The sequence below is a fragment of the Pseudomassariella vexata genome (assembly GCF_002105095.1).
Source record: "Pseudomassariella vexata strain CBS 129021 chromosome Unknown BCR38scaffold_21, whole genome shotgun sequence".
NCBI lineage: Eukaryota > Fungi > Ascomycota > Sordariomycetes > Amphisphaeriales > Pseudomassariaceae > Pseudomassariella > Pseudomassariella vexata.
In genome coordinates, this window is record NW_024467976.1 from 324955 (window position 1) to 341108 (window position 16154).

At 50.7% G+C, this 16154-nt stretch overlaps 3 protein-coding genes across 3 annotated transcripts; 1 reads left to right on the forward strand and 2 right to left on the reverse strand.

Moving 5' to 3' along the window:
* Window positions 1–3363: 3363 nt before the first annotated feature.
* On the forward strand, window positions 3364–7921 carry BCR38DRAFT_402038 (uncharacterized protein; the record flags this gene model as incomplete). Its single annotated transcript, XM_040857763.1, has 3 exons — window positions 3364–5877; window positions 5986–6958; window positions 7004–7921. The coding sequence occupies exons 1-3, from the start codon at window positions 3629–3631 to the stop codon at window positions 7919–7921; spliced, it is 4140 nt and encodes a 1379-aa protein (XP_040710401.1). The 5' UTR covers window positions 3364–3628.
* Window positions 7922–12304: 4383 nt separating this feature from the next.
* BCR38DRAFT_528309 (uncharacterized protein) lies at window positions 12305–13293 on the reverse strand (the record flags this gene model as incomplete). Its single annotated transcript, XM_040865424.1, has 2 exons — window positions 13171–13293; window positions 12305–13058 (listed from the first exon to the last, which is right to left on the reverse strand). Exon 2 carries the CDS (start codon window positions 12962–12964, stop codon window positions 12305–12307), a length of 660 nt encoding a protein of 219 aa, XP_040710402.1. The 5' UTR covers window positions 12965–13058; window positions 13171–13293.
* Window positions 13294–13333: 40 nt separating this feature from the next.
* BCR38DRAFT_469316 (uncharacterized protein) lies at window positions 13334–15725 on the reverse strand (the record flags this gene model as incomplete). The annotated part of the gene is made up of 4 exons (XM_040862803.1): window positions 15489–15725; window positions 14279–15412; window positions 13956–13992; window positions 13334–13376 (listed from the first exon to the last, which is right to left on the reverse strand). Exons 1-4 carry the CDS (start codon window positions 15670–15672, stop codon window positions 13334–13336), a joined length of 1398 nt encoding a protein of 465 aa, XP_040710403.1. The 5' UTR covers window positions 15673–15725.
* Window positions 15726–16154: the final 429 nt, after the last annotated feature.

Sequence of the window (16154 nt, forward strand, 5' to 3'; positions counted from 1 at the left end):
CGTCGTGGACATAGTGGAACTCGGCGCAGATGAAGACGAAGTCTATCAGGCGTATGGGGCGAAAGCCAGCGGTATGTACCGAGCAGCCGTGGGGAAGGGCCTAGGATCAAGGACCGCCTGTGAAGCCGATAGACGATCGCGTGGATGGAATTGCTGGGACTCGACTGACGCGCTACTGCTCTACACCGTTTCATGTCGGAAGCGATAAGAAATCGGTCACTCCGATGAAGATGCCAGCAGATAGAGAACCTCTAAATAGATGAAGTTCGAAGCGGCAACTAGGAATATAGTGGTTTTCTTATACACGGCGCAATGTGACTCGGTGAATACAGCATGGCTACATGCTGCTCGTCGTCCACCAGTAGATTCATCGTAGCCAATATCTTCCTTTCCATATTTTAGAGCCGTCGGTTTTTCGTCGTCACAAACCAGAGATTGCCTCCCGTATTATTCAGCATTGAGAACGTAAGTAGTTGATCGTACTTTCCCATGGATTGAGGTGCCGAAGCTTTGGTACTGCAGGTGGTTTACTCCTGCTAATACCTGCAGCAGTCTGGTCGGCATCTTCGTCGGGGACATGCTTGCCTAGCAAACTATCTCACTGACATAACTAAAGCTACATGACCTTTACAGGTGAAGGTCTGGCTTAAAAGTCTTACATGCCACTCTGAATCTCAAAACATATTGAAAGAAAAAGGGCGCGGCGCTTCGCCAGTTCTGAAAGGCTGTTGCTGCTGCTAGAACGGGAAGCATGGGAACCCGCAAGTCCCATCCATGACGGAGACTTCAAAAAGCCTCGTAGAATGAAGAGCGCGAGGATAGATATAGCGTAGTAGCGACTAGAATGCGGGAAATACCTATCGAGGTCCAACACGACTCGAGGAGAAAAGCCCCTTTATCTTAAATAGGAGTCTTCGCGTCGTTGGTTGCAGTGAACCAACCGATAGATCACACAGTCTAGTATATCAACGTACCAACATACCATTTACATTCGGTTACTTGCCCCTATGCTAGGCACTGATCTTTACTGACCTTGGCACGGGTTCTCTGCTAGTCGCTGGTAGAATCGAAGAAGGGAATATACCCCTTGCTGAGTCGATGTGGACGAATAACTTCTGGGCTAGCTGGTGGGGTTGTCGCACTGGCCCCTTAACAGTGGTGTTGGTCCCGACTACATGGTCCTCGTGTGGAGGGGACGAGCCCGAAAGTCATTCACTGTGCATGAGATTGCCAAGGTATCTAGGTATGAATCCGAGACAGACGCATGGTACTAACGACAGGGAGATACGGCGAGTCCAGCCTAGATGTGAGCAGTTTTCCAGTATGGTCTGGCGGCATAGTTATCCATGCTCCAGCTAATGTTGAATGGACATTTGGAAAGAGCCTTGCTAGCTATTGAACTCTCACGATGCTGCTCGGCGCACCTTGACGGATCGGGTCATCACATCGTCATGATGAACAAATGATAGAGTACTCGCTTTCTGATGGAAACATGGGCATAAAATATAGCAGAAGGCCTATCACCAGTGCATACCTTGAGATTATCTGACCGATGTAGTGGGACGTTGGAGATACCTGTGAGGCGAAGCTGCCAATAGACTGGCCGCCGAATTTTCGATTCATGGCACCAACATCCTCTATCAACGAAGTAGAGTGAATGAAACTGAAGAGAGAAGCAGGACTGGCTTCCAGATGGTGCCACGCCGTCGTCTTAGCCTGGCTGCAATGCCACGTTTTGGATCTTCTGACATTTGACTGGATTGGGCCGCCAGAAGGATTAAGGTCTGGAAAGGGAAAAATGGACAAGAGAAGCCCGAGCATGCGCACTCGTTCCTGGATCCTCCGTACACGCTTGTACCTGTGGTCGAGGTTGAGGACGTTGATCTTAGCCAGCTTGGAAGCGGCCCGTCGAGCACGTTGCCGAATGATTGGTTTGGAGAACATTCTGAGATTATGATTTCAGACCCTAGCAGTCGCAGATGCATCCCATTGGGCTTATAAGGAATGCCACGGATCCTCGCAGACGATCATCAGGTCCGGGTGCTGATTGGCCAATGTGCATGGCTGTATTTGGATTTGGTAGGACGTCCCTGGGCCGTTGGACGTAAGGAGCAACTCTGCATCTAAGGCCGACGACAAGTATCGTACCTAATTGTTTGTGGGTTGGGGCTGCTTTCACGGCATTAAGCCAGTTAGCCGATTGCAGTATCACAATTTGAGTGCGACGGCTGATGATTGTATCGCGGACTTGGCTTGCCGGAAAGTTGCCGGCTCATATTTGAAATACAGCTCTCCACGTATTCTAGACGCATTGTGAATCTCCCACCGCTTCCTAGTAGACGATGCCTAGCCGTGCTAGGGTTTATGTACTGACCCGGATAGGATTGCGAAGTTTTAGACAACACCGAATGGAAACAACTAGCATGTAGTCAATCTCATCCAAGCGACAACGATCGATCCGTCACCGCCACAACGTGAGGTAGCGCTTCACATCGTTAATTGCACCGAAATTCAATGTTTGTGAGTCATTCGAGGATGCGCATTCGCGTGCTGTTCCGTCCTCGCAGCCTGTAAGGATCAATAGAGCCACAACGTGGTAGCCGGGGGACCCTTTTGGACCAAAGGCTGAACACAAGGGGTAGTCGTACTACGCAACTCTTCAAGACACGCACGCCTAGCTTCCCGAGGAACGGAGAGTTCTAGCGGTCAGAGGATTTACGCAGATGAGTAAATTTCAATTACGAATGAAAACTTACAGTTTGAACAGAGGCGTCAAAGCGACGAACAACAATTCGCGGTTGCAATGCTAGTGTGCGTAGTTGTGTTGTAATGTCGTTTGCCTTTCAATCGCTCATTGGGAATGACGGAATGGAGCAGACAGATAGACCACATGTTCCTAGCGTAGGATTGGGTTGGACAGAGAGTCATGACGAGCTCCAGTGAGATAAGCGACCCCTTGTCCGGAGCTTTGCGCGACTGACACCGCGGATTTCGAGTAGTATTGAACGTTGGCTATTAGAAACTTTGGAAGTTTCTCCGTTGTGACCCCCAGACAGGTAGATATACGCCATGGCGTGACGCCTGGGCCCTGGTGTGCTTACTTTCATATCAATCAACGTTGCATGTTGCCCACCGACAACGGTCTAGATAGCAAGAGCAATCGATCGCAGCGCAATTGGGTCGCGCCAGAGGATACATGGGAGAAGAGATAATCTGATGGGACCCGTTGCAGATATCCATAATACCGGATCTGGGGAGGTGGGAATTGGAGGCCTGCAAGCCTGCGGGTGTAGGTAGCAATCAATCGAAGCTTCGAAAAGTTCGGTAGGTACCTTCCCAGGTGGCTTTCGAGGGTTGGGATTTCCCCACAGTCAACATGGAGCACCCACCACCCCTCTCTGCTCCCGTCCCCCATGCACTCGACGTTGCCCAAAACTCGCAAGGCCCGATTCAAGCCCGACCTGACGCCACCAAACAAATCAGTACTTAACTTGACGTACCTCAGATTTTCCGCGGCCGCAGGCGAAAATCCCACCAGGGTCTTATCACATCAATCTGTCAATCGTTGCGCCGCTCGCGAACCATCCTTCCCACACTGTCGCAGTATCTGCCCAATGTTCACCTACTCATGTCCAGTCCGTCTCGTAAGCCCGAAAATGCCGCAACCGCTGCACCGATGAGCTGCTCTGCCCCGGCCGTTGCCCTGCAGCAGCAGCCAGCGCAAGGGCGAACACCAGAAGCAGCGGTCCCGGTGCCCACCACAAAGACCCATCCCCATCCTGACATGCAGGTCAAGGTGGGTGCCAGCGTGGATAATGTCGACAAGTCGAATTCTGTAGCTGCCGCTGGGATCGCGAGTGACAACCATCCCGCCGTGTCTCAAACTGTGACTGGTGGTCTTCAGTCTGTGTCGTCGTCGTCCCCTGTACTCCTAGCACCCCTGGCGAACCATGTTTCGCCTGTAGTGCCAGGTACCTCGGACTCTAATATACCATCCATATCAAACATTCCCTCTCCCCCCGTCGCAGCCAGTTCTGCCGACCAAAACAGCAATAAGAAGAGTCGACCGCCCATCGTACCTCTCCGATCCAATGGGCCCTCTTTGCTGACACAGGCTCTTGCTTCTGCTCGGGGTATTATTCCTGCCAGCAACTCCAAGCAGCAGACTGAACGACTTGCCGAGCAGAAGTCTGCCCCAGCAAACGACATAAGAAGTTCTCATGATGCGCGGCCCAGTCATGCTCTCGCAAACCCTCCTTCAGATCACCATGACATTCTCTCGCCATCTTGCGGTGGGTCGCTGACACCAAGAGCATCCTCGCTGAACACTGGTATAGCGACGGCGACGACCCCGAACTTCTTGACATCTCCCATCGCCATCAGCGATACAGACATGGGCATTCCTCCCCAATTCGACATGCCTGGCCTGGTGGATGCCATCACGAAGCTACACGGCCAACGAGAGGCCCTTGCTTCCTCTGCATCAAGACCACGATCACTGGAACGCACCGATAAGGAAATCCGAACACAGCAATTGGATGCCAACGGAAACCACTCAAGCAACGTCGGTGACACGTCGTTGCCACATGGTCGTCTAGGGAAAGAGCCAATCCTTATCAGCCCTGATCAGTCCAATTCATCGACCGAAACCCGCATTCAATACAGGACATGGAGAACAGACCGTACGCTATCAATGGGTCCAGGCCAGGCTTGGTCAATAGGTCGGGGCGACGCATTGGGAGTGGAGGCGGGGCAGGTTGAAAAGTCTATCACCGAAGCCCTCGCGGGCGTCGAACCGACGCGAAGTCGCAAGGCCAGCCACAGTCTTCGTTTCTTCAAGGAAGGCCTGCCCGACGATAAAGGCAAGCGCAAAGACACGAAGTCTGGCAGCTACGCTCGAGACAGACCACCTCCAGTCCAGGAACAGCCGAGCGAAGATGGCCAACTGGCGACCGAGGAGAAGCGGGTGCCGAGCTCAGGGCGGCCCCCTCCATCTCCACAAGACATGACGCCTCCTGCACAAGCACTATCAAGAACCCTGTCCAACCCATCCGCTGGCTCGGTTGTTGAGTCTCCCATCGAACAGGGGGAGACCGACTACTTCAGCTTCCAGAAGCCTGAGAAGGCCGACGCGCCTGCCTCCGTTTCCCGAACCCCGGAGTGGCATGATGCCAAAGCGGGTGCTCAGGGTTTCCGACATGACGATGCGCCATCAAGCTCAGTAATCACGTCAAGCCATGTCTCACCCGAAGAGGAGCGGAGGATGTCACGTGACAGCACCGACATCGGAGATGCTCATGAAGAGGGAGATGAATCTGGAGAGGAGAAGATATCGTCGGCTGTCTTTGTACCACATCACGGCCTCGAAGAAGCGTCCGAATGCGCTAAGCCCGCCCCGGCCAAACCTGGGAGGCCACAGGTGCCCCACCGAGCATCTGTTGCAGAGAAGATTAACCCTTGGTTGGTTAAGGCGGATGAGCCCGAAGTTGAGCGGGAGACGGCAGACCATGAAGTGGAAGAGGGTTCCCACAACACTCATGACGATCATGGTGTCCACACCCCCAAAGATGCGCCGAGCCAGGGGGAGGATGAATTCGCTGTTGAGGAGGATGAACTCCCCGAGTCAGAATGTACTCCAAGTAAAGTCCCACAGCCGGTGTCTCAGTACTACGATGAACATGTACACGGCCATCAATTTACTCCTAAAGAGCCTCTCGAGGCAATTGAACTTATTCCGTACAAGCACCAAGTTGGTGGTCATACGACGTTGTGGAGGTTCTCCAAGCGCGCCGTGTGCAAGCAACTGAATAACAGTGAGAACAAGTTCTACGAAAACATTGAGCGCTTCCACCGCGACTTGTTGCAATTTTTGCCAAGGTCGGATTTGTCCTTGTATTTCTTTACTACGCGTCTGAACAGCTCCAACTGGACCACATTGCTTTACTACCTATTAGAGAAGTCGTACGTAACTAACAGTCGTCGCAGGTACATCGGCGTTCTCAACGTTACGTTCCAGAAGCAACCACGGCGTAAGTCCACTATCAAGCGTGACGATCGCACCACTCAGGCCGTACATCCTGGCGACCATGGTGTGCAAGCGAGCGAGACCAGTGAGAATTCCTACCCCGAGGTCCCACAAACGCCGAACGTCTCGCCCAAGCAGAACAAGGACCACCGCAGAATCGTCAGCCAGTCACTCCAATCGCAGCCCATCCCGATCCCCACCGTGACTTTTGTCGATAACCAGCACATACTTCCGAGAAGTTTCCTCCTTCCGCATACGACCAGCCCGCCACACCGCGTTAGAAGCGCGTCGGAAGCCATCGTCCAGCTCAGCAGTGAAGGCGCGAGATCCAACGAAAGAGAGCAGCTAGTAAGGCGACCGACACTGGAAGACCGACATGCTAAAAGCTGGGGTGCCACTACCGTGAACAAACGACTGCGAAATGAGGTATTCAGCGACGCGTTCCTTAAACAACCGATCACGGTCCAGAGACACCAGAAACCTGCTTCCCATCAGCGGACCATATCGCGGCGGTCCATCCACCAGCAGATGATTCGCCCCAGCACCTCGGATCCGGCTCTGCTGCGTTGCAAAGCTGAACCAAATGGCACAACGGGAGGGCCACACGGGCATAGCCCGCTACGAAATAAGGCTCGCCTTCCCCATACTCAAAGTGATCTTGGCCACGAGGAGGAAGGCCTGAAAGTGGACCATGCAGAACATGAAAACGTCAAGGATGTCACAGGGACTAGTGCGCCTGAACAAGACACAATGACGGACGAATTTGCCGCTCAGCAGCGTCGGAAGCGTCGATACTCAGGCACTGGCCTGAGGAGAAAGCCCGATGATGTCTCTGGGTCCCGTGGCAATCTCATCTACTTTGAAGACGTCGACGACAGAGACTACAAAGGCGATAACAAATCATTTACCCTGCCGCCATCTCACCTCAGTAATGTGGAGACCAACGACCAGTCACCAAACGCCGCCAACGGCTATGAGACGCCGCCGGACGTGCCTGTACCCCAGTCTGATTATTCTTCGGCCTTTGCATCTGAACTGCCAAGCCCGGCCATGGAGCTCAAGCGAATTCCTCGGCCAGTCAACCCCAAGGAAGCTCAGACTCAACAGGAATCCCACATCAAATTCTTCCTTCTTTTGGAAGACTTGACCGCTGGGATGAAACATCCTTGCATCATGGATCTGAAGATGGGAACGAGGCAGTACGGAATCGAAGCGAGCCCCAAGAAGCTCGAATCGCAGCGTCGCAAGTGTGCAGGGACAACCTCGCGGGAGCTGGGTGTACGTGTTTGTGGGTTGCAGACGTGGAATGTGAAAGAGCAGCAGTATATATTCAGAGACAAGTACTATGGTCGTGACCTCAAGGCAGGGGCGGAATTCCAAGATGCCTTAAGGATGTTTCTTTCCAACGGAGTGGACGATTCGAGTGTTCTGCGACACATACCCACAATCTTGCAGAAGCTCACGCAGCTCGAGGAGACAGTGCGGCGCTTACGAGGCTACCGCTTCTACGCGGCAAGTCTCCTAATGTTCTACGATGAGAATACAGATGGGGAGGACTACGACACAGTCGTAGACGACTCGACTACTGATTTCGCGACGGACACGGAGGAGACATTGGGTGCGCGGCGACGCCAACGAAAGGAGATTGATTTCAAGATCGCCGACTTTGCCAACAGTGTCACGCCGGATGATTTGGTTCATGACAAGCCTTGTCCACCGCAGCATCCAAATGAGCCAGATCGCGGCTTTCTGCGCGGCCTGAAAAGCCTCAAGAAGTACTTCCTTCGCATCCAGAACGATATCAGGGGCGAACTTAGGCTTGTATCGCATTACCGGCAGGATCGCATGGATCAAGAGGCGGACTATTTCGAAGACGAGGGTTCTGTAAGCGAATGATGGGTCAGGCAGTGTGCTTAGAGCCTTGACTAGGATTCGCGACTGGTAGGTTACGTTTAAGTTGTTTGACGACGGCCTTGCGACCCTCTGGGATGGATCTCATCTCGGAGGCGAGAATGGCTGTGTTCCGTTTTTTGTTATCGTTGGAGTTAGGGAATTTTGGGTTGCGGGCGTTGATACGGACATTCTATCAAATACCCTGCATGTTATGGGCGTCTTGTCTCGAAATTGATGACCGGTACCAGGATGGATTATGACGCAGGGGGAAAAGGGTAGAGAGGAGGAATATCGACAATTTGTGAACTGTGAACTTTTTCAGTTTTCGGCTGGGCCAAGCTTATACGCATCACGCCGCTCATGCCTGCGAATTCTGGATCGTTTCCGTCTGTCGGTTACTCTCTGCAAATTATCAGATAGGTGGACCATTTGTTTGCGGAATGACTTTCATTAGGCTTTTTACTCGTAGCCTAGTAGTGAAGAGCAGATTTCTGTTGCATTCCACTACCTTGAGACCAGCTTCGACTGAATGCGCAATGTGATGAATAAACCAGTTGTTTTTGACATGACGACAGTACACTGGCTTCGCCGTGTGATTCCTCTAGACTTCTAACTTACTTCACCCGGCTAAGAGCTGCGCTACTTATTAGTGGACCGATGTCTTCAATATGACGCCCTAAATCCGCGTGCGAGATTTTAGCTTATAGCATTTGCGAGTTCAAACATTTCCATTTACTACGCTCAAACTGTCCTTATGTCTACACATCTTCCTTCGTCCCACGCGTCGCTGTTCGTGATACCGTGTACGCAAGGGCAACCTGTAAAATCATACCCCTCAGGCTGCTGTCTCATGACGAGGCTGCTTGATGAAAGCTTAGAAAGTTGAAGTCTGGATGTGTCCTTGGACATCCTCCAAGGACATTATAACAGTATTGATTACGTCTTACCATCTCTGATACTCTACTTCGATACATAACCCATATATTAGAGAACTACGAAAACCAATCTACTGGCCCGTTTTCTACTGTTAAACAATACCCGGGCACGCAGGATCCTCGAAGCTCTACAGATTAAGGTGCACATGAAAGAATCCCGGATACTGATAAGAGAATCTCAATCTCCTCCGCCTTCTTAAGTTCTGCCAGCTTAGTCTTTGAGCACTACCTCTTTACAATTCTCCCTCATTCTCGCCGCCTTAGTCGAGAGGTTAACAATACCCACCAAAACTACCCTCAAATCCACGAGAATGCTCCGTTAATACCATATCTACCAATCCCTCGGCCGCTTTGCTTGTTTACTAATTTGACCACCTACCCACCAAGGGGTCATGGTGGGTTGATATTGAGCTGAGCCGAGACGTGTCTGATATAGAGCCTGCTCCCCAAATTACGAACACCCTTGAGTAGTACCAGCAAGATCCGGCTATCATCTGCAGCCTAGCAATTAGCCTCGTTGTCATCTCAACTTCACCAACATCGTGTCTCTCGCCTACTAGGAGGCCATCACGCAAGCTTTACAATCACCCGCGCCTTCCGCGAATCTGCTTACAGTGACCCATTCTCGACAAGGCAGCCCAAACCCCTAGTAAAACTGCCAATCTCGCCACTATGAAGAACACCGTCACCAAGTTCTTGATGGTAGCTTTCGTCGCTAGGATCTAATTAGAAATGATAATATGTTAATACAAAACATTTCAAGACTAGTTAGTGTAGGAACTCTTGATCTGTCAGGCAGTTTTGACGTGTGATAAAACACGCCATCCAATATCATCTCCCATCTTCCAGGGCCATAGCGACACGCAACCGCAACCTGAGGAAAGGACCTGGAGACAGACTTGAAGAAGCATTTGTCTGGAAGCCATAAAGCTTATCGATATGATTCAATCGGGTAATATGGGCCGTGATGCTCGGCAATATTTGGTTCAATCATAAGCTTCGCTTGAACAGGAAAATGTACGGTAAAGTTGATCTGCCGCATTAAGTAGTCTTACAGTTATTTGCCAAATTCTGCTTTGGTCAAATTCAGCGTTGATTTATTGTTCTTCCATATCTGTGCTGCGGTAAGGATGATGTCGTGGTCAATGATCTGAGAGCCTTGTTTCAATGTGATTTCGAGCTGGATGATGTGATCGCCGGCTTCAAGCTCGAACGATTCGTCGTATAACTTGACGTAGGCTGGAAATGCTCTATAATTTCCTGATAACGTCCTAGCGATAGTATCCCTATGTTCAACAAACATTGCTATTCTTCTTGAAAACTTCACGGAGAAATGGTTGGTGTAAGAACTCAATGACTTGAGTGGCATAGATTCGAAAGGGTTCGCCATGCCTTGAAGTAACTCATGACCTTTCTACTGACCCCTCTTATGTGCTCGCAACCCCTGAATCCTCTACTACAGGTCATCAAACCTTTTGACATTGCCGACGTTAGCGTCTGCTCCAGTGTGGAAAAGATGTTCTTATCCGAGGATATCTCTAAAAATATTACTCCTAATTGATTCAGAAAAAATTTTGAAGTCTGCGGGCTGTGCTAGCAGCCATCAGAGCGAAGGCCAAGGTGGAACATGGGCATGATGAATGCGAGCGACAAGCTAGTGAAGAGTATTTGTCAGGGTATGGCTAGGCCGAAGGCGATAGTACGGAGTGGAGGGGAGTAATGGGCGTCCCTCCTGCGTAGCACTGGGTGGTCACTGGCGATCACGGGTAGTCTCAGGTAGGGGTGCCCACAATGGTTCATTGATCTCTGCCCTCTCTATCTTCTTCCCGGCCACCTGCCCCTTACATAAATAGCTAGAGCCCGGAGTCGGAGCCGTAGAGCACTAGGTTTTCCGATTGTTCCGTATACCAAGACTTCCATATTAGGTCATGACTCGCACATCCCTACACCGGGGCCCCACCGGTGTCCCATCGGTGCCTGTAGCATTCAGGTCTCTGACAGTATTCGAGTTTGTTGCTGGAGAGATGCACAACGTCATCCACTCACATCCGGATCTTTGCGGCCGGACCAGACGGATTATGTACTGTCCTTCCATGTTTGGGATATTACCAGAGACGGCTATATCTTGTATCGTATTTCCTGTCCCAAAGATGACTTCAAAGATCCAGGAAATAATTCAACAAGCGGATCGAGGATAGGTCGTACTGCGGCCAAAAGTCCCTTCCATTTCGTTTGTTCCACGGCAGTGCCGCTGTTTGAGCTCATCTACTATCGCATCGAGCACAGTTCGGTAGTCCGCAAGGCTGTTGATGTCCCTTTGAAAAGGTTATTTATGTTAGGTTACGAGTATACAGCGGATATTTGTGGGTTTCTACCGGGTAGCTACAGGGTAGATTCGAGAAGTAAAAGAGTAAGAGTATATCAATGTGTTATCCAAGTGATACGTGACCCCATGGGGGGTTACCCTGTAGCTATAGATAAGATAGATACGAGCTATAAAAGAGCTCTGCCAGGCCAGAATAGCTGACCTAGCCATCCTTTCCCAATACAACAATTCACACCCCATATGCACTCGCATCACCAAGTCTATCTAGAGGGCAATTAGGCGTTTACTTACAGGTATAACTTTTTTGTTGGTTAGATTTGTTTACTACGGCCGAACTCGTTTCTTCTTCTTTATCGTCTACATTTCTTAATAGAATAAAGAAGCCTTTCTTTTTTTGTTTTGATCCCTTATTCTTCGCATTCTGAAAAGCATAAATGAATTTTTTCACTTCTTTGTCGTGAATAAAGTGTTTTCTTCTATTCTAGGAGAAATCATTTCGTATCCTATAATTTCAAGACGGGTTGAGCTTGGCATGGCGGTATCGCTCAGTGCCAGTCTTGAAGGTTAAGTTGAGCCTGATGATTCAGGTTGGTGGCCTTCAGGGAGTCTGAACTGTCGACCACCTGTTGCCACCGGCAATCGCATATGCTATTAGTTATTTCTTACAACAGTTATTACCAATGGCCTCAAGTGACTCAGAATAACCGCCCCCAACGATGGCGATTGGGAATATCTAGGCGACCTGTGGGTTGACGCTGGCGATGAATACCTGAATGACGCTTAACTATTCGGCGAAGATGAGTATAGGCTGCTACACACCTGGCTCGCTTCGCTGATATTTTGTTGTGAAAGAAATGAAAATGGTCGGATCTATGGTAAATGGGAACGAATACCACTGTGTCTGCAACCCGAATTTGGGAGCCGTATCAGGACTGGGCCTAAAAAAGTCCCGGAAATCCATCTTTGTCGTCTGGTCATGCCTATATGTTCTTCCCTAAAGGCAGGAACGAAGATCCTGTGACGCTGGAAAAGAGTGCCAAACAACTTCGGTGTCATTGAGCAATAGTACACATGGTCTACTAGTCCAGACACCCATTTCTATCTGCGCTCGTCGAATTCAGCGATCTATATCTTATCTTCGTCAGAAACCACAACGAAATCATGGTCGACTTGCGGATCCTCGAGGTCCCCAATCATCCGCCAACCCTCCTCTTGCTCTCCAGACCGCTTCTTCATCTCCTCGAACTGCAGCCGATCCCAAGCCTGCTTCAGCTCCATTTTCTCGCTGTCCAGCGCCTCTCTAATATACTCCAATTTGAAAATATAGCTGTGGAGATCTCTGTACTCGATTTGCAGCTTCTCTACCATCTGCAGCAACTTGCCATTCGCCAGATGGAACTCGTACTCCTTCTCATTCTCGTGGTCTGATTCTGGAACGGCGTTTTCGGTGTCCTGCTCTACCTCCTTGATAGAGACTTCCGAACTCCTACGGAGTCTTCTTTCATTCTCCACGGCTTCCTGTAATAATTGGTCCCACTCGTATTGTCCCTCTCTATTCGTATCTTCCGCTGATGTCCAAATGGCCGGTCCGAAGATGAGCCATATCAGGCTGAAACATATGAGGGCGTAGACGAGCCAAAAGACCCACTCGCTATTAGACGGAGGAGGCCCCGTGGTGGGTTGCTGTTCCCATCGCAAGCATGGATTCGTGGGTTTGGCGTCACGTTGCCGCTTGAGGAATTCGGCGAACGCGGTTTTCACGATCGGCACCAGCAGTGCGGCCATTGTGACGTGTGAATCGGCGAAGGATGAAGTTGATAGGTAGTGCAGGTTGGGTCTAGGCTTCCTAGGTAGGACGTCCAAGTTTGATAATTTCCGTCTGTCAAATGAGAATTAGTGAGGATGAGAAAAGTAGGGGGTTTTATGTAGAAGTTCGGAACCAAGTGCAAAAGTCTGACCAAATACAGTTCCGACTCACCCGGGAAGCTTACCTTCGAAGTATTGATTCGATTGAGTTAAGACTTTTATAACAAACTGATCCGGTCTGCGCTGGTTCAGTGTGGGCCGTACCTGCGTGTACGAAAGCAACAAGAAACGGAGAAGGGCGAAATAATAGTGGTAGATTGCCAGAATGGCTAGAGACCAGCTAAATGACTATAACACCAGAGTCATATTTGGTAGTTCCTGCGCCACAAACCTGAGTAAGTACAATATCCTCCCGCGCTCCTTTGAAGCTAATTCTGCGTCATGTACTTTGGTTTACTAGACTAGTTGGCTTGCAGACCTATAAGATAAGATGGAGAAACATTTAGACAAGATATATTCCCATTCCAAACGTACCTAGCCACTGAACCCAGAACATCCCCTGCATATTTTCATATATCGACAGAATGTCCAACCAACTTCTCACTCACCTCCCACAGCCTCGTCACAGCCTCCAAATCGTAGCATAGGGCTCTGCAGTCCCAAATTGCGCGTCCTCCATATACACCCCTGACACGGCATCACAGTCTATGACATCGTCCAGTGTCAAGTGTGTCGATAACCCCTCGTTTCCCATATGGACTTGTCATGGGTACTCGGAATGTACATCATTTCAGATACGTTGTTCGGATGTAAATCAGACGAAGTGAACCGAACACCGGATCCGATATCATGGTACTGACCAACCTGGCATTGGGAGCGGCGTAAGCAATAAGCTGTGCCACATGCCGGTTGGGGGGCTTCTAATCGAACTGATTGGCGTTGTGTTCTTGGTAAAATAACCCAAGCTAACCCTTTGCCAATACCCCATCGAGTCCACTTAGAGATGACTGTCTCGCTTCACGGCCCCTACACCTCGGGCAACGAGCGAGATCATCACGGCCCAGTGCTTGAAATGGAATAAAGGCCCGTGTGGCGTAGTTTAAATGCCCCTAGCTCGCATGTGATATATCATCTGAAAAAACTGTTCTTTTATTTACAAGGCCGCAAATTATGTCCCCAGTACCAATCTAGGCGGCCATCAATCGCTCGTCTTGCCAGTAAACAATGCCAAGCCCACACTCACTAGCGCCAGGGCGGCACCGGATACCATTGCGACAACAGGCATCCACGAACCCGACTTGGCATTCATATCGAGGATCTCTTCCATAATCTCATCAATACGTTCCGCCATCTGCATGTTGCCGAAGTTGTCCTGGACGCGCGAAATGCCATTTTGGGAGATCCTGGCCAGTTCGTCCCGGGACAACTTGTTGAGCACCGCGTCCATGACCTCGGTCCACTTCTCTACCTCAGCTGGCGATCGATGCCATCCCGTCTCGCCCTCGATCACGGTCTCGGTGGGTCCTCCTGTATCGGCTGCTAGCACAGGCACGCCTACCAGCATGGCCTCCAGTGGAACGATACCGAAGTGCTCATTGGCTGGCGTGTAGACTAGTAGTTTGGCGAATTTGAGAAGCATTTCCTTGAGCAGGTTCGGTACCGAAAGCAGGAAGAGGACCTCGACGTTGTCGGGTACATCGAGTGCTGTGACGATTGTCTTGGCCGTCATGTTGCGGAGGCCTAGGGAGTCGGCTAAATCAACCAACTCCTTGTGATACCCGACGTTCTCGGGGACGCGGTTATCATAGCCACCAGCAACAACGAGCCTCACACCCTTCCTTGCGTCCTTGCCTAGCCCAGCGTAGGCGTTGATAGCCAGAGCGATGTCCTTCTTCCGCTCAAACCGATTGATGCTCAGCAGGAACTTCATGCCCTTCCACAGCGGCTTTCCATTGTCCGCGTTGGTCGCATCGCCCGTCTTCTTGGCCATGGTATCCACGCACGGGTATACGGTCTTCAAATCCTTGCTCTGGGCCAAACGGGGCCAAGTGCCGGAGACAACACCCTTGGTAAAGTTGGAATTGACCGCGATGGCATCGGCGAAGCTCATGCTCCACTGCTCTAGAAAATCAAAGGGCACTCGGTATACGCGCTTCCACCACCTCTGGCGGCCCTGGGCTAGGAGCAGGTCGGGGAAGTGGCAATAGAAAAGGATGCGACCTTGGGGTTGCAGGTATTGTAGCAGGGGCAGGCCAGCGCTGAGCTGGTCAATGAAGTAGGCATCGGGGGCGAGGTCTTGCAGTTCGCTGGTCCAGCAGATTTGCAGGATCAGGTGTAATTGACGGAGGACGGCACACAAGATGCTGAATCGTGAGAGGATCGAGGATGGGACTATGGTGTTGCCGCGGACACGGACGTCGAGGGTGCCTGAATGGAGACGACAGTTAGTAGCAATTCATCCCATCCTGGTGCAAAATATTTGAAGCACAAGGGTGCCGCATACCATCGCGAGCTTCATCAAAGCAGTGACTCGGGTCGCAGTAGCTCGTAAAGATGACGACTTTGTGCCCTCGGTTCTGCAGGCCGACCGCGGCATCGACAACAAGACGTTCCGCACCACCGATACCCAGATCGGGATGCAAGAAGACTATCGTTTTTTTCCCTTGGATTCCGTTCTTTTCCGCCATTCTGTCTGCCAGTCCATTCTTGGGTTGAGAAAATGCAGGCTTGGAGTTTTGGCTCGGGCGGGACTGAAAGGAAATGCAGCCGCATGTGGCCTTCTCAGCCTTACAGCCCCACCCCCACCAACGGGTACAGCAGTGACAGGACCCTGCATTTCTAGCTTCAGCCCTCCAGCACATCATGAAAGCATAAACTAGACTTCTATGCCCTAGGCACGCCAGTCGTAACATCACTTCGTGTACCCAGAGTGGTAAGTTCAGCTCTAGGTGGAAGGAATGTTTATTTTTGAATTCATGCCCCTGTTCTTGTAGAGGTGGCCTACTGGTTATCTCGCATCCTTCATGATAGATCGCAGACTCATATTACCACGAGTGTCAATACTTACCATTTAGTCACCATCACAAGCACACATCATCTAACCCAGACGTGAATTAAATCATACTTGGCTCATAAACTGTTTCAATACACTCGAGTACTGTACTCCAAC